General features: G+C 41.5%; 1 protein-coding gene across 1 annotated transcript in view; it reads left to right on the forward strand.

Annotated features, from left to right (window-relative positions):
- The window catches only part of Galnt5 (polypeptide N-acetylgalactosaminyltransferase 5), a 40,122-nt gene extending 16,915 nt beyond the window's left edge, over positions 1-23,207 (forward strand). Inside the window, exons 4-10 of the mRNA XM_041631565.1 lie at positions 8,178-8,313; positions 8,874-8,993; positions 9,601-9,718; positions 10,991-11,314; positions 15,475-15,555; positions 18,301-18,462; positions 22,007-23,207. Of these exons, the coding sequence (XP_041487499.1) occupies positions 8,178-8,313; positions 8,874-8,993; positions 9,601-9,718; positions 10,991-11,314; positions 15,475-15,555; positions 18,301-18,462; positions 22,007-22,147 (1,082 nt within the window). The 3' untranslated portion in view covers positions 22,148-23,207. The remainder of the gene's footprint in view (positions 1-8,177; positions 8,314-8,873; positions 8,994-9,600; positions 9,719-10,990; positions 11,315-15,474; positions 15,556-18,300; positions 18,463-22,006) is intronic.
- The last annotated feature ends 1,311 nt before the right edge of the window (positions 23,208-24,518 follow it).

Here is a 24,518-nt window from a genome sequence, read left to right on the forward strand (position 1 = left end):
CTTTTTGATTCTTCCTGTACTGTCAAGCTGTCTTACTCATGGTTACACTAAGATATTGGCAGCTAGATCTTTGCCTTTTGTGGTTGGAAGTAACTTGTGGTTTAATCCTCTGCTTCCAAAGATGAACCTAAGGCTCACACATGTTCCACAGTGATTGAACATAAACTTCTGGCCTTCTCTAGAAGCAGTAATTGGAATGAGAGCTTACAAAACAGCTTTTCCATAACTCTTTCTTTCTCACGGTGCTATCCATGTGCAGTAGAGATCCTCTGAGACCTTGTCTCTGTCATTCTCCTTTTTCCTTTGCTATTCCCTCTCTTCTTCTACCCTCTTTCTAACCTTCTCCCCATCAAATCCCCCTGAGACTGTTTCTGAGGAAATTCCATGGGAATATCTGACCATCGTTCTTCTAGAGTGCTCAGGTTGTCCAGAATTTGACCACTCTGACCAAATTGAAAACAAGAGATTTTCTAGCTGAATCCCTAAGTAGTTGAAGACTTCAGCATAGTTTAATTCTCGGATCCTCTCATCTCTCGTTTCTGAAGCTGCCTCTCTTTTTCCCACAGTTATTTCTCTGTTTCCAAAGAGCACTACACCAATTTCCTTGTCTCTTTTTAGTGTTCTAGAGTGACTGGAAGGTGAATCCTTCCTGACAGTGAGTATTCTAGAAATGCTAAAACATTCAGCATCAATTTTACATCTCTCTATGGAAGGTTCTGTGCTCCACAGTAGAAGCCGATTTTGTGAATCAGACGGTACTTTTTAACCTCCATACCAACTGACTTCATCCCTACAGTGCCTCTGTGAAACAGGTACAGTCATTGGATAAGTGCTGTCATTGTCTCGTGCAGGTCAGGGTAACGTATGCATCTGAACCCAGACCACTGAGCCCAAAGTCAGCATTCTCAACAACTACCACTCTTTGTTGCTTGTTGGCACCACCCCGCCTCTAGAAGCCTTGGCATTGCCAGTCTCCAGCTTGGAGTAAATAGATTCTCACTGCAGTCTTATGTTCTTCTACCTCGACCTCCCAAATGCTCTCATCATCCCACTGGCTTGCTAAAATAAAACTTGATACCTTTGTATATTAGTCAGGATCCTTTAGAAAATCAGAGCTGATAGTGTAAATGTAGAGGAAAGCGAGATTTATTAGATTGCCTTACACGATGCAGTCTTGGTAGTCCAACCATGGCTGACACACACAGGAGAGGCTGAGAACAGTTGACGCTCAGTCTACAAGACTGAGCACATTTAGGTGACCTCACTCTGTCACTGAAGGTCTAGAGAATTACTGAGGAATAGCATTATATTACTGACTTTTCCTGGGGAGGTGAAACACGGAATCTACTCACCTCGGATAGAGGATCCATGAAAGATACCACCAAAATCCAATTTAGTGAATGAATGAGTTGTCTCGGTTTCCTTACAGGGCTGGGGGTGAGCGGTCACTTACAGAAGCAGAATGACTCAAAGAGAGCTGCACCACACTTACCCCAGTGTGAGTGACCGCTCACAAAAGCTAGGAACTTGGAATACACTGCACACCCTTCAAGCAGCTCAACTGGATGCAGAGTGTCCTTCCAGGGTGGTTCAATTGGTCTGAGCCTCTTCCAGGCAGCTCAGCTGGTCTTTGTCTCTCAATAGTTCTGTCCTCTCCATCTTCCAGGCAGCTGGACTTGTCTAAAAGTCTCTACTGGGCAGTCTTCACTATTTGAATACCCTCAGTAATGGAGAGGCCTAGTGAATCTGATCAGTTTCCGGAACATCCTGAAGCTATTGGAGCTGTCTACTTCCTGTCTATTTCACCTCCCCTTAGAACATCCTGTTATTTCACCTCCTTGTGTAATCTTCTCCTAAGACATTTTCCTTCAAGATGGACATGCTTTAATCTCAGAAGAAATTGTTACACAAGACTGGCCTATAGCCCACAGTAGAAATCTAAAGCAGCTGGGTTCTGACATTAGCAAAGAAATGTCCCAGCTGCAGCAGATTATAAACGTACTATCAAGAGTAGAGTGATCAGGCAAAACACAAAACTCTCTTCTATCACTTTTATCTGGGCTGCCACTGGAAGCTAATGTCCACATTAGGGTCATAGTCCCACTTCAATTAACTTGTTGAAGAAATTGCCTTGCAAGGTGCCTGGAACCCTTTTGGGTGATTTCTGTTCCAGTCAACATCCAAGATCAACCATGACAGTTCGTAATAGAAATTTTAAGGGAGCAGCAACTGTATCACAACAAAATTGGCAGTATGGTGGTAGCAAATTTTTTTATATTGGTATTTATTCTCATTTATGAATATATTACAAATTAATATATTAATATTATATATTAAGGATTAAACCCAGGGCCTGAGCATGCTAAGTGCATGTGTAACCAGTGAGTTGTGTGCCCAGCAGTGACTTTACATTTTTGCCATACATTTATTGGACAAAATAATGTTTCTTTACAAAATTTTTATACATCTATGTCATTTCCAATGCTTGTGCTTGTTCCCCCATCATTCTCAGCTGGCCAACTGTGTTTTCCGAGCCGAATTTCCTTAGTAAAGTAAATCTGTGAATACTGCAACAATATGCTGGTTAAGAAATAACTTAGGAAAGGAAGCGCTCAGCTGGTATGTGGCTGAAGATTGATCACATGTGCCAGTGTTCTAGTGCAGCTATGAGCTTGGCAATTTCAAAGCAGAGAAGGAGTTCATAGGTGCTGATGAGAACTGACCAGAAAAGATGGGTGGTAAGAAGTTCATTTGGAGGAAAAGACAAAAACAAGACTTCCGGGCAGTTCTGTGTGCCAAGTAAGAAATGTTAGAAAATCAGTGAAGGTCAGTGAATAGAGAGCGAAATGGTCTCCATATAGAAAGCAGATATCAGAAAGTCGAGAGAGGAGAAGTAGGGAATTCAGTTAGGAGGCTATTACAGTTGTCCTAGAAAATAAAAGAACAAGGCCAGTTGGAGGAACAATCAAATTCATAATTTTATAATTTACACTGGGCTTAGAGGCTACAGGACACACTGTCAGATACAACAGAATGAGATAGGGCATCAGAGAAATAAAAAAAAAAAAAACCCTTAAACCCTGGAACTGGAATCAGGTGGATGTTGGGTCCTTGACTGAAGAGACTGCTGTGAGTTCTTCCGCAACTCCTGTTTTAAAATGAAAAGTAGATGTCCATGTGGAGAAAGCTAATGAATACATCATGAAAACCATGCTGCTGATCAATGAGATTTCTGCACATGCCTGCACATGCTGGGAGAATCATGCCGGCAAGGATCTCACAAATAGCCCAGCTATTAGATAGCGGTGTGGGAGATCGGGCTTTCTTCAGGTGAACTTGGTTAAAACAACAGCAATTGGCTGCAGTTCTTCCCATAAACTAATGTTTAACAAATTCAAATGTAAAAATTTAAAACTGTGTCTTAAGTTCATCAGTACCCCTGAAAACATTGACTCGGTGTTGATATAGTAAATGTCAAACTCTTTCGACAGTGACTTCTGTTAAGAAATAAAGGTTAGGTGAGCCAGTGACCTCTGCAGTACCAGGCCTGAGCCAGTGACCTCTGTCCGACCAGACCCAGGCCAGCGAACTCCACTGGAGCAGGCCTGAGACAGCAACCTCTGTGGGACCAGAGCCAAGCCAGTGACCTCCGTGGGAGCAGGCCTAAATGACATCCAAGATTGCAGAGCAACCTCTGGGAACACGGAGCCACCTCTGGGGTGACTGAAACTATGGCCTCAACTCCATCATGAGGACCAACTATCTGAACCTTGAATCCTCTGGCACCTGGAAGATTGATCACCAGAGACACGGCCCCAGCTACACCAATTAGGAAAAGATGGATAGACAAAGTAAGAGCACACTCAACACCACAAAGGACAACACACTACCAAAAACTAGTGACTTTACAACAGCAAAATTTGAACACCGCAGTACAGATGAAGCAGAAAAAAAAATAACTTAAAAATAACTTTAGAAGAGTGATGTCCTTAAAGAAGAAATTAAAAATTCTCTCAAAGAAAAGGAAGAAAAGGCAAACAAAGAATGGAAGAAAGCAGCAAATTCCTTAAGAAAAACCAAGAAAAGACAATCAAACGTGAAAGAAAAGACCAAACCTAAGAATAATAAGGGTAGGTAGAAGAAGGAGGAGCTCAACTCAAAAGCATAGAAAATATATTCCACAAAGTCATAGAAGAAAACTTTCCCAACTTAAAGAAAGATATGTATGCAAGAAGCTTACAGAACACCAAACAGACTGTACAAAAAAAGTCCTCTTGTCACAAAAAAATCAAAAAACTAAATGTAGTGGCTAAAGAATATTAAGCACTGCAAAGGAGAAAGATCAAGTAACATATAAAGGCAGACCTATCAGAATTACACTTGGCTTCTCAATGGAAACATTAAAAGCCAGAAAGTCCTGGTCAAGCATTATGCAGACATTAACAGACCATGGATGTCAGGCCAGACTACCATACCCAGCAAAACTTTTAATTACCATAGATGGAGAAAACAAAATTCAAGGACAGAACCAGATTTAACAAACAAATACTAGCCACAAACACAGCCCTACATAAAGTACTAGAAGGAAAACTCCAAATGAGGAAGTTAGCTACATCCACAAACACACAGACAATAGATGATCTCACAGCAGCAAATCACAAAGAAGAGAAAAAAAAAAAACAGACAATAACATCACTAACAGCAAAAGCTTAAATAACAGGAACTAGCAATCTCTGGTCATTAATATTCCTTAATATAAATGGGCTCAACTCACCTATAAAAAGACACAGGCTAACACACTGGATATGAGAACAGAAACCATCTTTTTGCTGAGTACAAGGAACACACCTCAACCTCAAAGACAGACATCACCTCGGAGTAAAGGACTGGGAAAAAGATTTCCAATTAAATGTACCTAAGAAATAAGCTGGCATAGCTATTCTAATATCTAACAAAATAGACTTCAAAGTAAAATCAATCAAAAGAGACAAAGAAGGACATTTCATATTTGTCACAGGAAATGTCCATCAAGAGGAAATTTCAATACTGAACATTTATGCCCCAAATACAAGGTAACCCTCATATGCAAAAGAAACACTTCTAAAGCTTAAATGACACATTAAACCCCACACACTAATTGTGGGAGACTTCAACACCCCACTCTCACCACTGGACAGGACTGCCAAACAGAAAATTAACAGAGAAATAAGTGAACTAACTTATGTTATGGCTCAAATGGACTTAACAGACATCTATAGAACATTCCATCCAAATATTTCCATCTGGGATTCCCTCCTAGGTGCATCTTCATTGCTCACTACTGACTAGAAGAAATTCTGCTCAAGGAACCTAAAACAGACTCATTTGTCTTCTCTAATTCTTGAAGGACTGCCTGCATTTAAATCATAATACAAATATAAAATCGTAGCTCCATTTTAACACTTAGAAAATAGTTGTGTGTGTGTATATATATATATTTATACATACACACACATGTATTTAGCCAGGCCTCCTTATGTATAGGCACTGCATCCATAGATTCAACCAACTTTGGATTAAAAAAATATGGAAAAATTCATTTGTTCTAGATGTACACAGGCTGTTTTTCTTGTCATTATTCCCCCGGCAGTTCAGTCTCACAACTATTTACATAAGATGAGTTATCATATTCAATCCAGGAATGGTTTAAAGTAAAGAAATACTGCACTGTCATATATAAATAAGCAACATCAGCACCTGAGAATGGTATCAGGAGGAAGCCTGGAACCAGTGCCTTGTGGCTACTAAGAGATGAGTGTAATGATTTAACAGTGGGAGGCACCTTGGGGGACTGAAGCCAAGGGGCACCACAAAGTCACACTGCACACCAGAGCTCTCGTGAGAAGTTTATTGGGGTGGGGATGGGGGTGCATAGGCAGTCTTTGAGCAAGGGTGAAAGGAACGGGAAAGAGTGTGGAGAGAAGGCACTTGCTTTTTCTGAGGTTGGCCATTTTCATTTTATTTTATCATTTAATTTTATTGCTGTTATTGTTAATAAAGTCCATCTTCAAGCAATCCGGCATGCTAATACTCACCCTAGAAAACAGAGAATTTGTCAGATTATGACCAAGATTGGATTAAGTTGCGCTGAATTTGAGATTGAACAATTCACAAAAATAGAAGGCCATTTGTCAAAAGACTGAGTATTAGGTAGATCTTAGGAGTGTACCATAGGTCAAAAAACGCACATTGTTTGTGTTTAACGTCCGTCTACTCCCCATTCCCTCGTGCCTCTCAGCCTCTCTGCACAAACGCGGCAGCACACTTCCACAGATGATCCCGCCACAATTAGAAACACCATCAGGAGCCAGCTACGCAGGGAGCTCTTTGTTTGCTTATCTAAGAAACCCTGAGATTTTATTTTAAAACAAATGTTTGAAAGTGGAGCGATGGCAGCCGTGCGTAGGAGAGTCTCCCCTTCCCCAGAATACAACAATGTAAAATTCCAAAATATGTTTTCAGCAGGTGCTTCTTCCCTCAGGTCTTGGCAATAAATGAATGAGAATATTAATGAGGTAAAATTTGGGCCAGGTTGGGAGTGAATGCAGATTCGGATCCCCATAATGAACTATGTAAGGAGTTGCTTCATAATATTACATGGCACCCTAGGTGAATTACCTTGGGCAGTTTGTTACTCTGGTTATTGTTTGTTCCTCCAGTCTTTATCTCTTAAGTTGAAATGAGAATAGATCTACAAATAGGTTTGTAGCAAGGAACCGTTAAGACATCCAGGTAGAACACAGGCACTGAGCAGTAAGGCTTAATGCTACCTGTGCAGTAACACATTGGAATGGTCAGTGAAAACAATAGCCAGAATAAAGGGAACCTCATCTGAAGAATTATGTTTGTCAGACTGGCATGTGTGTACAGCATTTTTGATGAATGATTAATGTGCATCTTAGTCAGGGCTTCCATTGCAGCAATGAAACACCGTCACACAAAAGCAAGTTGGGGAGGAAAGGGTTTATTTGGCTTATACCCCAGATCATAGTCCGTAATTGGAGGAAGTCAGAACAGTTGAAGCAGGGCTAGAACTTGGGAGTAGGATCTGATGCAAAGGCCATGGAGGGAAGTCACTTACTGCTCAACTTCCCATAGCTTCGTCATCCTGCTTGCTTACAAAACCCAGGACCACCAGTCCAGAGATGGCACCGCCCCCCATTTTGGGGGCCATTCCCCATCAATAACTAATAAAGACAATTCCTGACAGTCAGATCTTATAGAGACAGTTTTTTAAATTAAGTTTCCCTCCTTTCAAATAACTATATATAGTTATGTATCAAGTTGACAGAAGACTAGCTAGCAGAGTGTGGATGGTGCCCCCCTGGGCATCGTCCCTGGGTTGTGTAAGGAAGCAAGCTGAGCATGTCAGTAAGTGATGTTCGATGGTGTCTGCTTCAAGTTTCTGCCATTGGGTTCATGACTTGGCTTTCATTAATGGGGACATGACTAATAAAAACCCAGAGACAGATATTGGAGTTCAACCTGAAGGTCAGCAAATAAAAACAGCCAGCCACTGGCTCTCACTTCTATCTCAGTCCAAAATGGCAATCCTGCCTCCAGGAATCCTCAGAATTGTGTCTGAGAACTGTCTCCTCTCCTCCCCTCTTATATTCCTTTCTAAGACTGGGATTAATGGTGTGTACCACTACCGCCCAGTTTCTATGACAAACTAGCGTGGTTACTGTGATTAAAGGTGTGTGTCACCACTGTGTGGCCAGGGTGGCTGATTTATTCTCTGATCTTCAGGCAAGATTCATGTATTAAAATACAAACAAAATATCACTGCAGACCATGGTTGGATCATTTAAGCCAAATCAACTCTTTCCTCCTGAAGATGCTTCAGTCACGGTTTAAGCAGCACAGCAAAAATAGCAGGCAAATGGCAGTAGCGTATGGGTTGTTTCTAGATGTGAGTGGTGATTGCTCCACAGAATCTCTATTCCTAAAGTTTCCCCCATATATTACAAACTGAAATTCTAGGAACCAGGAAATCAGTGAGAATAGAAGACACCCGTGTTCACGGTCACGCTTCTCAAGCAATCCCCAACGCTTTTGAGCACAAAGCACATAGACTGGCTGTATCCTACCATATTTTCCAATGTTTTGTGTTTTGTCTTCCTTTCTTCCCACTACAGGGGATGTGCTGACATTCCTAGACTCTCATGTGGAATGCAATGTGGGCTGGCTGGAACCGCTTCTGGAAAGAGTTTACTTAAATAGGAAAAAAGTGGCCTGCCCAGTAATTGAAGTCATCAATGACAAGGACATGAGGTAACGCTGCCACATTCTGACACTGGGAAGCAGCAGAGACTACTAGTTCTCATCCGTGCTGTGATAAAACTTAAGAAGCATGGCTACTTACCAAACGGGGAGAAACGCATGCGAGATACCTTGGGATCAGAACTTACCAGCTCAGTACTCTTTTTGGCTAGCACACCAACTTTCATCTATTAATAAATCCAACTTCTCATTATCAACTTCATCCCATTTGATTGTCAGTTGAACTCCAGAGTATTTCTTTTTCTCAGGTTTCTAATCGGACCCTTTTGGGAACTTTAATCTAAATATTTTCATTTCTTCATCTAAAATGGCCATTATTGACCAAAAGATGAGCGTAAATTGAAAGCAAGCGATCAAACGAGCTAACCAGCAGTGCAAAAGCAAATCCATCGGCTCCCCTGAGTAAATATTAGGAGGTGAGGGTACAGAATCACGTGTGTGAGCATCTGTCCCATACCCGGACCAGTCATGAGGCTGTGTTCATGCACTCTATAGAGATACAGCGAACCTTAGCATTCGCAACTTCATTTGGTTTGTTTGTCTTGCATTAGTTACATGACAGTGGACAACTTCCAAAGAGGTGTCTTCACGTGGCCCATGAACTTTGGCTGGAGAACAATTCCTCCAGATGTTGTTGCAAAAAGCGGGATTAAAGAAACTGACGTGATAAGGTAAGTGTGTGAAGACTGGAGACTAGGCAGCAGTCCAAGGTCTTTTGAGAAAGACATAAAATAAGTTAAAAAATGCATACTCTATCATTCTGAAAACCAGCAGGAATTGTAGGTATCAACTAGACAGGATGGTATATACCCCTAATCTCAGTACTTAGGAGGCAGAAGCAGGAAGATAGTACATTCAAGGGTAGCTTCAGCTACAGTAATACCCATGTCTCAAAAAAAAATTATACTTCTATTCGAGACCTTATTAAAGCAAACAAAGTTTCCTGAGAAGTTAGGTCATTACTTCTTACCCCCAAATTCAATTGGAAATGCGCCTGATTTAGCGCTGCCACAGGAATCCACAATAACCCTGGGATTTGTGTCAGAACCTAAGTGACAGGTAAGAATCCTAGCCCCGCCCACGTCTTCTCAGACTCTCATCAAGTTCAGCCCCTGTGAAGCAGAAACTTTTCACTAAAGCCAAGCTGCAGGCTCCATTCCAAGACCTCCCCGAACCTATCCAAAAACAACTCCAGACTCCCATGCAGTTATAGAGGATCCAATCTAGAAGTCAAGTAGTCCTGGCACCAAAGTGTAACATCATCTTTCCTTTTTGTAGGTGCCCAGTCATGGCAGGTGGATTATTTTCCATTGATAAAAGTTACTTTTATGAACTTGGAACTTATGACCCTGGTCTTGATGTTTGGGGAGGAGAAAATATGGAGCTGTCATTCAAGGTATTCGCTACACTTTCTTTTTTTCTTTCCTCCCTCCCTCCCTCCTCTCTTTCTTTCTTTCTAGTTAAAAATTCATTATTCTTGGGCCAGGGGAAAGGCTGAGCTGCTAAAGAGATTGGCACATAAGCATGAGGTCCTGAGTTCAGATCTCTTGTAGAAAGCCAAGTGCAGAGACTCGTATCTGTGATTGCAGCTACTCTTGTCCAATCACTGAGTTTTATATCAGTGAGAGAAACTGTCTCAAAAATGAAGGCAGAGAGTACTTGAGGAAGACACTGTTGACCTGTTACCTACACATACATGTAAACACCCATACACAAGCACCACAACATATGGACACAAATACACATGTGTTTATGATTTTCAAGTGGCTTTACTTTACCAACACAATCACATATGTGACTGAATGGGAAGAAACTTCACTATGGCACAGGTTCTATAGATTGTCTCATTTCCCAGACTTAATGTGGAAGAATCAACCACTGTTGTAAAACCATTGGAATTAATATTTCACAACAGTGTTTCTATGTCTAATTATGGGGGAGTTACTCTTCTTTTTTTGAACAAATCATATGAAATTCACACTTAAAGCAAATTACCTTGGGATTCATCTGCAATGTACAATGACTCTCTTGGAATAGTTCCCTAATACATTGGAGGCAGTGGAAATATCTGTAGTGGGGGTGACCTTGAGAATACAAATGACAAAAAAGCCCTGCAGGCCACCAGCAAGCCAAGTGTGTGTCATGGTGTGGCATCTTTGGAGACTGTATATAATGACTTAGTCATCACTGAATCATGCTGAGACAGGCTTAAAAAAAATAGAACACTAACACCAGCTTCCCTATGTGACTGGGAGGTCTGTGTTCAGATGGGTATAAGTTTGGAGGTCCTGGCCAAGAATAGTTTTGAGTTAGGTACCACAGACCTACAGATCTCCCAAAGAAGTAGGTGAATAAATGGGCATCTATAGCCTCTTCCTGATTGAACCCAAACAGGAAAATTAGTGATATATTTTATAGGTTGGCATTCTATAAAGAATTCTTTGGAAAGGAGATAAAGAGAAATTTTACATAGATGAATCTAAAGGGGAAATGAACATGGTCCACCACCATGCATAAGACTAAATAAAGCTATTGAGTCTTCTTCCCCATTGTGAGAGTGTTTCTGAGTTGGAAGGACTATTTCCAGGCAGTAGCATGGCATGGTTCCTTGCCTATGATTTGTGAGCCACCATTTGATAATTGGTGCTTTTCACTGACTCATCCCCAGGTCTGGATGTGTGGTGGTGAAATCGAGATTGTTCCCTGTTCCAGAGTGGGCCACATCTTCCGAAACGACAATCCGTACTCCTTCCCCAAAGACCGCATGAAGACGGTGGAGCGGAACCTGGTGCGGGTGGCTGAGGTCTGGCTGGATGAGTACAAGGACCTCTTCTACGGCCACGGGGATCACCTCATAGACCAAGGGTTGGATGTGGGCAACCTGACCCAGCAAAGGGAGTTGCGGAAGAAGCTGAAGTGCAAAGGTTTCAAGTGGTACTTGGACAATGTCTTCCCTGACCTGAAGGCACCCGTTGTGAGAGCTAGTGGTGTGGTAAGTTAATGTGGCCACTTAAAGTCTTCCTTGGCAAAAGCAACACAAAAACCCCCTCAAATATGCTTAGGAAAGAATGACGTAATATACTTTAAGCAACAGACTTGAATGCCGCTGAAACAAAGCGCTGTGAGTTGTTAGAGGTGAATCTGATGAAGTCTATCATGTGGTCGTGTTGACTGATAGTTAAAGATGACTTCAGGATATAGACTTTGCCTCTTCCTTTGGAAATTGGCATTGAGTGGAGGACAGGGATAATAAGTAAGTGAAGTATGAATATAGAATACAAAGGCTCTTGTAAAGGAACAGGCCAGGAGGGCTGATTCCATTGAAATGCCTGCTGTCAAGAGATCCTCTCAGAAGATCTGAAGCCAGGCCTGAGACACAGAACCAACATAGCTCTGAGAGGTGGGGGTTCAGCTCCTACACAACTCAGGACAGGCTGGCGGCAGCCACGATATGGAGAGGTTAGTCCATCAGGGCAGGGATGGAGACATGTAGGTGGAGAGCTGAGAGAGGGTTCGTGTCCTCACAGGTGATTTTCCTCATTTCCTTCCTTCCTTCCTTCCTTCCTTCCTTCCTTCCTTCCTTCCTTCACCAATGGGGACATCCACCAAAATACAAGCTTTAATTTGGGTTTTGTAAAAATTTTGTTGGAAATAATAAAAATATTCAAGGCTCTAAGGGAAGTTTCACAAAGGGCAAATAGTTTGAATGGGGATCAGTGCAAAATGAGGCTTTGAGAAGTTGAGACCCTGCGGGGAAACCCTGAGTCCAGCCAGGAGTACAGCTTCCTGATACAGCCTGTGACTGAAACCCATGCTTACGTTTGTGCTTAATCTCTTACTAAAGTAAGTCGCTTTTCATCTTTATTTATAAATATCCCCAGTGTTCTTTTGTTTCCGGTCATAGCCCTACGCCATTGTGTTCAGGAAGATGTCTGATGTACCTGTCAGTATGTCTGCTTTTTTAGAACAGCCATCTCTAACTCTTCCGAGAATCAGATTTATAGACTAGCCTCTCTCCCAGACTGTCAAATCCCCAGATAACAAAGATGTAATAAAAATAATGCTGTTGTCCTCACCAAGGAAATCCAGGGAGGGGATCAAAAACAGGATAGTAGTCTGAATATTTGTGCTATTTTAATAAGATTTAACCAGTAAATGAATATACATGACCTGGTTTATTTATAGCAAAATGTTGTGAATAGTTCACAAGAGAATAGAAGGATATGGGGTTGGTCAAAGTAGCTCTAGCTACTTTAGATAACTAAATAAGAAGAAACAGCTTGGCCTTAGACACATCAGACCTACCGCTTAGATGTTTAAATTCCATCCTCCTAACTAAGGTGGCTAGAGAAGTTCCTGAAGTTCGCTCTAGACTCTCAGCAGCAGCATTACTGAACATGAGCCACCAGAGGGCGCAATGGAACTATCTTTTGATTCCCTGTAAGTTGTCACTACTATCTTTGAAAAGCTCTGAAAAAAAAAAAAAAAAAAAAAAAAGCCTGCACATGCCTGCTCTATAATGTAGAGCTCTAAAATGCTGGGCATACATTTCAAAGCGACCACACTAGACCTTTTTCTTTTATTTCCATTCTTCACTGCCCCATGTAAACAAATTTTAATGAAGCCATCCTCTGCTCCCTTCCGACAAGAGTGTTATTACCGTTTTAAATTTTTGAGATTTTTTTTCCGATTAATATCAGACATAACTCAGTAGATGATGATAGCCAGAAAAGGTTGTCGGAAAATAAAATCTATCTTTTTGTTTCTCGTTTCACATTTTCTCATCATTCAGCCTGCACGCCTAGATACTGCACACCAGTGAAAGTCTTTTTTTATTGAGAGTAGTTTTTCATAGTCAATAATATCTAAAATCAATAATAGTCTCAGCAAGCTTTGTTTTTCCCTTGAAGTACATCGTTAGCAAACAGCCTACACCTAAGATTTAACAATTATCTAATCCAGTGTGGGAGATCTCTACCTTTGACATTGGGAAAATCAAATAATTCAACACAGAAAATATAAAATCTACACAATATGTTATTTTTATTATTGTTACAATTACTATTATTATTACATTGAAATGGTTTGCATTAAAGACCCAGGAGGAGAAATTCTTGCTTATACTCCAGTGCCTTCCAAGGCCTTCCTGCAGGAAGGAACTGTTTGAAAAAAAAACAAAATAATATAAATAAATAAAATGAATAAACAAAATAAAACAATGAAACCATCTAAACTAAGCCTTCCCAAACACTGTCTGGATAGTGCTGGTTCTGCCATCAGGAGTTTGCAGCCAAGCGGACCTGGGAAAGGAGCATGTGTGTGTCCCAAGCGCCTGCTGTGGGCTCTCACCTGGAAGGCTCTGAGGTCTAGGAGAAAGCACCTGGCTCAGCTGTGTTGGAGTCAGTTTTCCAAATCTGTTTTATGATAGGATAATTTCTGAATGAGCCATGAGAACATGGGATTCATTTCTCTGATAAAATCCAAAGAGTAACGAGGATTTCCATTTCCTTCTTTGCCTCCGGAATCGCTCCCCCCTCCCCCCACCCGCATGTCTCCTCCTGCTTCTTGAGCTTAGTGGACCACTGTATGTTTTCTGCATGCTACTGTTGCTCAGACCTATTGATGGTGGAAGTGCCCAGACTTGCCATTTGAACCTGTGAATCCTGTGAATGGAGCATGCTGGAGATCTTTTTACTGGAGATCTGTCCCTCTAGAATTGCTCTGTATCCCCTGTGTCAGACATCTTAGAAATGACGGACCAGTAAAACTGCTGATGTCTGGTTATATTCCTTGAAGGTCAGCGAGGGTTCCTAGCTCAAACAGGTGGGGCACATTTTTATTTCAAACCCAAATGAAGGTCAGTTTGTGGCTTCAGATTCTCAGAGAGAATCTAGCATCTTTGTTTTCTCCCTGTTCTAGCAGATGAACCCATTTTCCTAGTGCCCACTAGCCAAAGGACAGCTTAGGTGCTGTCCTTCTGCGGAAGAGCTCTGTCCCAGTTCCTTGACTGGCATATGCCCGCATCTCACACTCCCCGTATGTATCTGTGAGGGTATTTCTTCCCATTTAGAGATTGCAGTAACCCCTCTCACTGTTTCTTTCTGCATTTTCTGACTCCATAAAACACTCCCTACTTATCTTCAAGCTAAAGCATTCTTTCACAAGTAGGCACCAACCCACTAGACACCCTCCTTCCTACAAAATCTGGTGATCCTGGGGTCAACAAGGCCTCCATTGTCATAGCACCCCAAAACTGGAGCTCTGTATTGGTCCCCATAAAAGCTGAAAAAAAAAATCACAAACATGGTCACCATTTTTCAAGCTTAGCAGGCTTTCAAACACGCATAATTTCTCTTCTACAGAACACCTCCAGCAAATTGAAAAGTCTAAATTTCATTCTTAACCTCCCATCCTGGAAGTCCTGCCCAGAATGACAGAGGGGGCAAGGGAATCAACATTCCCTGCATCAGTTGGTGGCTGATGGGAAGCTTCCTCCATATTTGACCCTGTAAATTCATTAAAATCCCGAGTCTGCCAGGAAGGGCCTTGATGCTTGGCTCTGCCTTAGCTTTCCGTGACTTCCTTGTAATGAGTCGTAGCTTGACTGAGTCATTAGGAAAAGTCTGATGGGGAGTCAGCTGGGATCTGCTGTTCTCTGACTCAATTTAGCTAGGAGTCGGTGTCTAAGCTGTCAGATTGCTTAGAGGGGTCAGCCGAGGAACGTAGCCCATGACTCTTGGCTTAATGAAGTCAGAGGTGTATACACTGACTTTTAAGGTAGGCATTGGGATAAACTCAAGCCAAATAATAATAATAATAGACAAAAATCACCTCCTTCCTCTAGCAACTTTCGCTCCCTTTCATTCAGCATCCCAGGAAAGTGTTAATGAGAAGCTAATGTCTGTTGCCACTGTGGCTGAATCACAGGCTTACGATGACAGATTGAAACTGTGCTGAGACAGGATCGCACTGTGTCTCTGCTAGAGCTGTGACCAAGACAGTCATCTTCTGCAAACTTTAACTAAACTGTCGACTATCCATTAACCTTATGGCTGTCCACCTTCTAGTTTCCAAATGTGTCCGCATGCCTTCGTATACATCAAGATGTGTTTGTTCTTAATGAATGTTTGTATTCTGTGTTCTGCTTCTTAGCTTGTGAATGTGGCCTTGGGCAAGTGCATTTCCGTTGAAAACACCACAGCCATGCTGGAAGACTGTGATGGGAGCAGCCAGGTAGGCTCAGATAGTTGACCTCTGTCCAGGAGGCATCCATAGATGCCCAAATGTCAATGTAATCAATGGTCTGGTATAAGGAAGTGCCACTCGACAGAGAAGTAACATAAGGGAGGAAACTATGCATTGACGTCATTGTTCCATGATGGATTTAGTCTTGACTTTCCTTGCAAAACTGGCTTAATGTACGCAGTCTTAAACCTTTGTAAGCAGCAGTGCAGATCATACCTAACTCTAAAGCTGAAATGAACTGGCAACAAGCTGGGGGCTGGTAAGCACTACCTAACGTGTGGTACGCTGTAAGTGTTGGTTGTGATGGTAAAGACCAAATGCCTAGCCGGGCGGTGGTGGCGCACGCCTGTAATCCCAGCACTCGGGAGGCAGAGGCAGGCGGATCTCTGTGAGTTCGAGACCAGCCTGGTCTACAAGAGCTAGTTCCAGGACAGGCTCCAAAACCACAGAGAAACCTTGTCTCGAAAAAACCAAAAAAAAAAAAAAAAAAAAAAAAAAAAGACCAAATGCCTACAATATGACCGGTGAGATGACTCAGTGAGTAAAGGTGCTTGCCACACAAGTCTGTCCATGTGAGCTCAGTCCCCGAAACCCACGTGAAGGTGTACAGAAAGAACTAGTTCCATACTACTCCTCTGCCCTCCACAAACCATCTGTGACGTCCATGCCTACATATAAGCATTACACACACATACACATGCACACACACACACACATGCACACAACAATAATAATAAAATGTAAAGTTTTTCTTTATCAACAGATAAAGTAGAAATGAAGTTTCTATGGAGCCATCCAAAAGAACCCATTTTATTCTCTGATTACATTCTTCTGCCCAACTTTCCCCTCCCTCTGTTATCTTAAGGGAGTGATGAACATCCCCTAAACTATGATCCTTGATGAAAAAAATCTTCTAACAAAATAACCACAAAATCAGACCACGGTGGATAGGAGAGGGAGCGGGGCCAGGAAAAACAGAGGATTACTTCCGCCATGCAGGAGATGAGGTTCAAGTGATTACACCTCCCTCTCCAGCATCTGCACCCCAGATGGGAATGGTAACTGCTTTGGATGCTAAATAGGACTCATAGGAACACGGATTCATGTGTACAAATCAGCCCCCAGATTGCAGATCGTACTGTGATAGACAGATCATTTTGTGATGATGGCCTCGGCTTGCTGTCTTACTTCTTGGTGCTGAGTTAAGCACTGTGGCTGATACTTTCAAGAGCATCCCATTTCTACGCCTCAGTCCCAAGCTTCCCCTAGAGTAGAAGACAGAGCTGTCAGTGCAATTCTTCTGTGGATTGTAAACCTGACGCCGAAGAAACACTTTCATAATTAGGAAAGAGACGAGATAAGATTAAAGAATCAATGGAAAGACACGACTTTTGCTTATTCACACTTCACAGTGGAGAAAGAACAACTGCAGAATTAGTCAAAAATATATGAAAATAATCTATTTCTTTAAGACCATCCCTGTAGGAACTTAGCATACCTGTAAAATCAGTATTTCACAAGAAACTCAACTTCTGCTCTTGAATACCAATGAGTTGGGAAGGAAAGACCAAAATATGAATAATAGGGTCACTGCCTTCCTTGCACTTTGACCCTGTTGCTCCTTTTGAGTTGCTCCTTCCTCATGGTCGACTTGAATAACAAAAAGAACAGGAATGTAGAGGAAGTTGATTTGGTAGGGACAGAACCAGTAAGTTTTAATACCTGAATTATATTCATCTGGAACCCTCAAAAGAAATGAAACACTCAGTTTCCCCCTCAATCCCTGTCCCTTGCTTTAACTAGAAGTCTTCGCAGGTACATTTGACTGTATTTAAGGTGATGTGCAGTGTGTCTTAGTAAATACCTGACCTCCTATTCCGTTGTCTGTCCTTGGTTCTCAAACACTGATGATCACCCGAGGAGTTTGTTAGGGTCAACTTAGACTCACAGGATCCAAGATGGGGCTGAGATCCAGCATTTCTAACTAGTGTTCAGGTGACATGATCTTGGTCTGGGGACTACACTTTGAGTCGCAAGATTTGCCACCATTTCTTTAATACAACCTTACAGTCTAAATTAAATCCCAACTTAAAGTCAGTCATAGTGACACAGACCCGGAACTCTAGCTGTTAGGGAAGCAGAGGCAAGACAAGCACAACTCTAACACCTGTCACAGAACCAGACACCTGAAAGTCATTGCTGAAGCCAAAAGCGATAGTCGCACTACCCACCACAGCAATAAGAAAGCATGGGATAAATCCGGACTAGCTGAACATAGCGGACAATGAGGAATACTGAGAACTCGAGAACAATCGCAGTGGGTTTTTGATCCTACTGCACGTACTGGCTTTGGGGGAGCCTAGGCAGTTTGGATGCTCACCTTATGAGACCTGGATAGAGGTGGGCGGTCCTTGGGCTTCCCACAGGTCAGGGAACCCTGATTGCTCTTCGAGCAGATGAGGGAGGGGGACTTGATCGGGGAGGGGGAGGGAAATGGGAAGCGGTTGCGGGGAGGAGGCAGAAATCCTTAATAAATAAATAAATTAAAAAAATAAAAATAAAAATAAAATGAACAATTTAAAAAAAAAAAAGAAAGATGACAGGGGGCAGGTTAAGTAACATAACTCATCGGATCGGGCAGCCACGGTCTCACTGTTGTTGATAAAAGTCTTTGGCAAATCCCCTGCCTCTGCTCGCTCTCTGAATGGCCTTCCCTCTGCCCATTCTCTACAGCGTCAACAATTCAATTACACCTGGGTAAGACTGATTAAACATGGACAGAGGTGCCTGGCGCCCGGCACTGATAAGGGACCCCTGAGACTCCAGCCATGTGATAACAGAAACACCAGCCTCAAGTGGCTGCACAAATCTGCATCGGGCTTTCATCCAGAACTGGTAAGCAAACATCCGTGCCATCCCTTCACCACAGAGTCAACTTCAGTCAAAGGGGACATAAAGCTCCGATTATCAGTCCCATCAGCCAGAAGTCTCTAAAGCTGCTGGCTCACAATAGAGACAGTGTGACGGTTCACTCAGGGACAGGGTCTTGGTAAATTTTTAATATTTTGTTTTTATTTTTGGATTTGTTTGCTTTTTTCAAAATTGATTTCAAATAAGTCATTTAAGCGAAAGCACCCATTTCTTCCCATTCTATTGCCACCATCATGTTAGCTTCAAAAATTCATTTAAATCAATCAACAACACCTTGTGTATTGATGAAACTTATTCTCGTTGGTTACCAGAATAGCCTAAAGGTGCAATCTATGGACAAAGCAAGAACCTGCGCGCTTATTGCAAGTGCTACTCTTTAGAATGGTTTGAACTTCGCATCTGCTCTTTGTCCAGGAAAGGGGTCTTTTTCTCATTCCTGTGTGGCTCCACAGATAAGACTGCCGATTACAGGAGGCTGGCTGTGTGTGTGTGTTGCCAATTTTACTTTTAGTGATAACACAGCTCCTGTTGAAAAGCAGTTTTGAGGAGAATGTTTCCGACACAGTTGTTACCCTAACAAAACGTCCCGGTGTGACTGTGTTTATTCCCAAGCCCCTTCAGTTTCTCTCAGTCATGATAACATGGGATTTGATGTCATAAACTTTGTCGTGGAATCTTGAGATGCTAGGACTGGTCTCAGGTCAGGACTGCCTCCTCAGGTTTCTGCCACCTCACTAGCACACCAAATGCTTTACAGCCATTGGTATTGTGGTTAGAGTTGGCCTCGGAGCTTGCCTAGGGGAGACTGTCTTCATTATGTTAAATGGTGAGAGAGGCCCATCTTAATTTTGAGTGGGATTATTCTCCCAGAAGGGGATCCTGGGCTGTGAGACATGGAGAAAGTGAGGGTGCTGTGACATTCGTCTCTCAATATCTGCTTCTTTACCGTGCATGAAATATGACGAGGCCCCCATCTCTTGCCACTGTAAACTCCTCTACAGTTGTGGGGTGTAACCATCTCTTGCCACTGTGAATTCCTCCACAGTTTTGAGGTGTATCCTCAACTGTGAGCTGAAATAAAGTATTGCCCCATTACGTTGTTTTTCTCAGTATTTTATACTGGTAGTACAGAGATCATGATTCTGCCCGGAGCTGGCCCCAAAGGAAACTCATTTTATTTTGGGGTGTCCCCATTTATTAGGTTATCCTTCTTCTGTTGTCATATGCAGTCATTCTCTTTCTACTGGGAGCCCAAATTGGATCCAAGATACCCATTCATTCTCCAGTAGTATATTTTATTTATTTAATTTTTTGTTTGTTTGGTTTTGGTTTTGGTTTGCTTTGCTTTGTTTCTCAAGACAAAGTTTCTCTGTGTAGCCCTGGCTGTCCTGGAACTCACCCTGTAGAGGAGGCTGGCCTTCAACTCACAGAGACTCACCTGCCTCTGCCTCCTGATTGCTGGAATTAAAAATATGTACCACCACCACCCGACTGCACCTTTTAATTTTCTGAGACACTTTCCTCCTACTGATAAGCATTATTATTGCCAGTTAATATTGCCAAATGGAGAATTATTAGTGTATAAACTTCTCTTTTTATTTCTTGCACTTTTGGGGAAATTTCATAAATATCTATCGACTAAATTATATCACACCTCCTACTTCTTTAACACTGCACTGAAGGTGGGAAACAAAGAGGACAGAAGGAAAGAGAGACAATGAAAGTCAAAACCTTTCCTTTCTGCAGTGAATCTTGGGAAGGATTTACAAGGATATATTTAAGAGTAGGTCTTACCCATTAAGCTGCCTTGGAAAAGGTACTAAGATAATAGAAACTAAGAATTTCTCTGTGATGCCTTCTGCCTTTCACAGAGAAGGATAGCCTGTATTGACTTTCTTTCTTTCTCTCTGTCTTTATCTCTCCTTTTTGTTTTTTTCTTTTGACAGTTTTCATACAAATCTTCTCAAGTCCCTGGGTTAACTGACTATCATTTGATAACAAGACCTTAAGCCAGCAGTTCTCACCCTGTGCGTCAGGATCCCAAGAATCAGGAAGCACAGATATTTACATTATAATTCACAACAGTAGAAAATACAGTTATGAAGTAGCGATGAAGATAATTTTGTGGCTGGTCCCCACAGCATGAGGAACTGTATAAAAAGGTCTCAGCATTAGGAAGGTTAAGAACCACTGCCTTAGACAATTAAAGGGGAAAGGATTGAGTCTGCTCCATTTTAGAGGTCTGAGTCCACCATAGGCTGGCTTTGTTGTTTGGGGACCATGGTAAGGCAACTCATCACAGAGAGACCACAGGTTTGAACACAGCTTAGTTCATGGCCTGAAGTAAAGAAGAGTAGAAAGACAATCACACAGTCCTTATCACAGACACTTCACAGTGAACGATGATTCTAAGCCTCATCTCAAAGATTTCACCATCTCCCAACAGTTGTACCCTGGGGACCAAGACTTTAACATGTCATCTTTGGGGAGGGAGATAGCATTTAAGATACAACTATAGCATTCCCTGAGATATATGTTAGTCTTAAAGAACAAGAGAAACGGAGAAAGAGATTGTGAAAAACAGGAACCTCTTTTTTTAAGAGATTACCTCTAGATAACAATAACTTGTTAAAATTGCATAGTTCTAAATTTGCATTTTCAAGTGCTCCCTAAGTCAATCTATGCTTGTCATTTGGCACAGAGCATTGTACACCATGCTGAAGGATCTGCTTCAAGGCCACCTACTTTGCACAACCTTAAATATATGCAAGCATCGTACTTCCAAGGTTCTGTGGGAGTCATAATTTTGTTTTAGCATGAAAATCTCCCATTTGGTTTAAAAAACCATAAGTATATCAAAGTAGCTCAAAGATAACTAAAATGACCATGATCATATTTATGGAAAATTGAGATTTATGAGTTAAAAATTATAAGGCCTTAATTGGTTCTAGGTAGATTATCTTTCAGTTTTAATAACTGTTAAGCAACATTAAGTTTATCTGAAATACCCATGTCTTGTTCTAACTAAATCTGAGTACTTGACATTCTATGTTGTCAGAAGTTAGGTGGGGAGATCACAAATCAAATGTACCATCTTTAGCATTTGCTTACACACATGAACATTCTAAGACCTGAGCTGGATTAATCAACCAACAGACTTCTTTCCTGTTATACTACATGACTGTTTTTTTTTTTTTGCATTGCCACCACCAATGAAGTAGTTACCCAATATATTATGTGCCAACCAGATTTTTTTCTTTTAAATAATATAGCTATCAATCAAATCACTAGGGGGAAAAATGGCTGTTTTCTTTCTGCAGAATTAAAACCTTAAAACTAGAGAAGCTAGTTCGAGACAGAGACAAATTCGATGTTTTCTAAACCTTGTGCTTATGTCACTAATTTAATTCAGGAGAGTTCCTGGGGGAGTGAAAATATAATTTGCTTATTATATCTTCACATGTCAAGGTTAGTCGGTAGCTCATTCCCATCTCCCCTTTCTCCTCAGGTGGATCACATTGTCTTTGAAAACTATCAGCAGTTGCTATGCATGGAAGGAAATGCTTCTCAGAAGACCCTGACAGTGGCCACTTGTAACCCAATGGAACCATATCAAAAGTGGAAATTTGAACAATACTATGAAGGCTAAAGAAAGATGGTTTATCTAGTTAACCCTCCAGATTATCTGTGAAAATGAGACTAAAGTTGGTGACTGTATTTCTTTCCATGGTATTTTAAGTTTTCCATTTTAATAGCATTTAAATGGAAGGTTATTTTTTTAAAGTACCAAATGATAACTCAGGGAAACAGGTCACCATTGGACTGGAATTCTTCAGCTCTAGGTGGCCTTTGGATGTGTCTGTGCCTGCCCAGTGCTGTAGTGCATACTCCACGTCTTCCTCACGCACTCTGACAGGTAACCAGAACCTGTAGGTTACCTACAATGATGTCAAAACCATGACTGCTGTTGAGCAGTTATTCTTGCCCATGAGTAGTGTTAAAACCAACCGGATTCTGCTTTCATCAAATACATCTTCACAGATTCTCACAGCTGGAAGACTCAGCTAGCTGCACAGAGACACTGTCCTACTGAGATATCACCATGTTTACCTGACAGTGTATAGTAGTACTGCTCAACCCCAGGATCCTGTTGTGAGAAGCAGCGGGCTGTGTTCCCACCCAGCTCCCACACGGCTAGCTTTACCCGAAATAATTATACAGAAACTATATTCCTTTAAACACTGCCTGGCCCATTAGTTCCAGCCTCTTATTGGCTAACTCTCACTTCTTGATAAACCCATTTCTAATAATGTGTGTAGCATTAAGAGGTGGTGGCTTTCCGGAAGATCTTAACCTGCATCCATCTTGGAGAGGAGAGTTATGGTGACTGCCTGACTCGGCTTCTTTCTCCCAGCATTCTGTTCTGTCTACTCCGCCTACCTAATTTTCTGTCCTATCAGGGCCAAGGCAGTTTCTTTATTAACCAATGAAAACAACAGATAAGACGGATGACCCTCCTCTATCAGGATCCTTCCTAATGGTGAGGTTGAACTGGATGACCAGGAAGTTTTCTTCTAAATCTGAAGCAGTAGGGGAAAAAAACAAGTGAAAAGGAAGAAGACTTAATGTAATCAATTCTGTGTATTCTTTCAGTTCGTTTTGTGCTTTTTAGCAATACTATATTTTTAAAAAGCTGGTCATAGCAGCGAATTTCTGAGATTTTTGTGTTTTTTAAGGTAAACAAAGAGAGGAGGTTGGGTCACAACACACTGTGTTAACAAGACCTGTACTTCATCATTGGGCATTCCAACACAGAGTTAAGTGAGAGGAGCTGATAAAATTAAAGCAGAGATGATACAGAATAGGACAAAATTTAATGAAAACAATAAAAATGCTGCTTTAGATTTATCGATATTCACTTGGATGAAGCATGCTAAAAACAGATTCTAAAATGTGCCAAAGCAGGCATGCATTTAAATGAGATGAGCAATTTAAAGAGAGGGTTGAGTGAAGTCTGATCCCAGACCCGGCAGAATAAGAAAGGGGTGTGCCTCTTCTGATGGGGAAAGACAGAGCAAAACCCCTCAGGTGGACCCGAGGATCACAAAGGCCAGGCATGGAAAGCTCTCATGTCAAGTACACCAATCCTTAGGCATTGAAAAAGAAAGCTTAGGAACCAGGGTCTACTAGCATCCTTTTAGGAGGAAAATTGACTTTGGGAGAAAAATTGCCTCTCTAAAAACCACTTACAGGCCAACTGGCGTGAATGGGTTAAGACTTCAGATCTTCAGGTGTGATTCATTCCATTGTTTCAACCACCAATTTGGTCTGAGTTTGCCCGCCGTGGTCCTACAAAGACGATAAACCAACTTCACACTGAAGCTTCTCCCCTTCAAGCTGGCCATGCTTATTCCTGCTGGTGGATTTAAGCCTTTGTTCACATGCTATTATGGTAAAACTGGGCATTTTAGTTCTGGGTTTCTTATTTGACACTTAATTTTATCTTCCAATTAGTTACAAAAAAAAAAGCCTGACTACCAATGAATAATGGGAAAGGAAACAATTCTTCTTTACACATTTATAGCATATATAGTATATTTAAGATGCTTCATACAGTACTCGCTAATTAGAGATGAGATAAGAGAATACTTTAAAATGAAATAATTCTTTCCAAAGCAGCCATATGGGAAGGAAAAAGAACACAAAAACAAACAAAAGCCACACAAGTCTTTGGCAATGAACTAATTGAGTTAGTGACCAAACAGTACAGCAAGTGACCCATGCCATTTTTATGTGACTGAGACACCTTGAGCATCCCCATGCCCACTGGTCTATGGAGAGTCTATTTTATCCAAGGAAAATTTCCTCAGAAGAAAAGTAAGGACTTTTTAGCAACAGATAAGTCATTCTTTGGCTAGATCCACTTTCGTAAGTGAAGGAAGTAAATGTTTTTTTTTTATTTTTTCCCAAGAAAATCTTCTGTGTACTCTGATCAATGAATACACTATCTAACTTTACCT

This window comes from Microtus oregoni, unplaced genomic scaffold (assembly GCF_018167655.1).
Source record: "Microtus oregoni isolate MIOR12 unplaced genomic scaffold, Mior012 000037F_ref0000500, whole genome shotgun sequence".
In the NCBI taxonomy this organism is placed as follows: Eukaryota; Metazoa; Chordata; class Mammalia; order Rodentia; family Cricetidae; genus Microtus; species Microtus oregoni.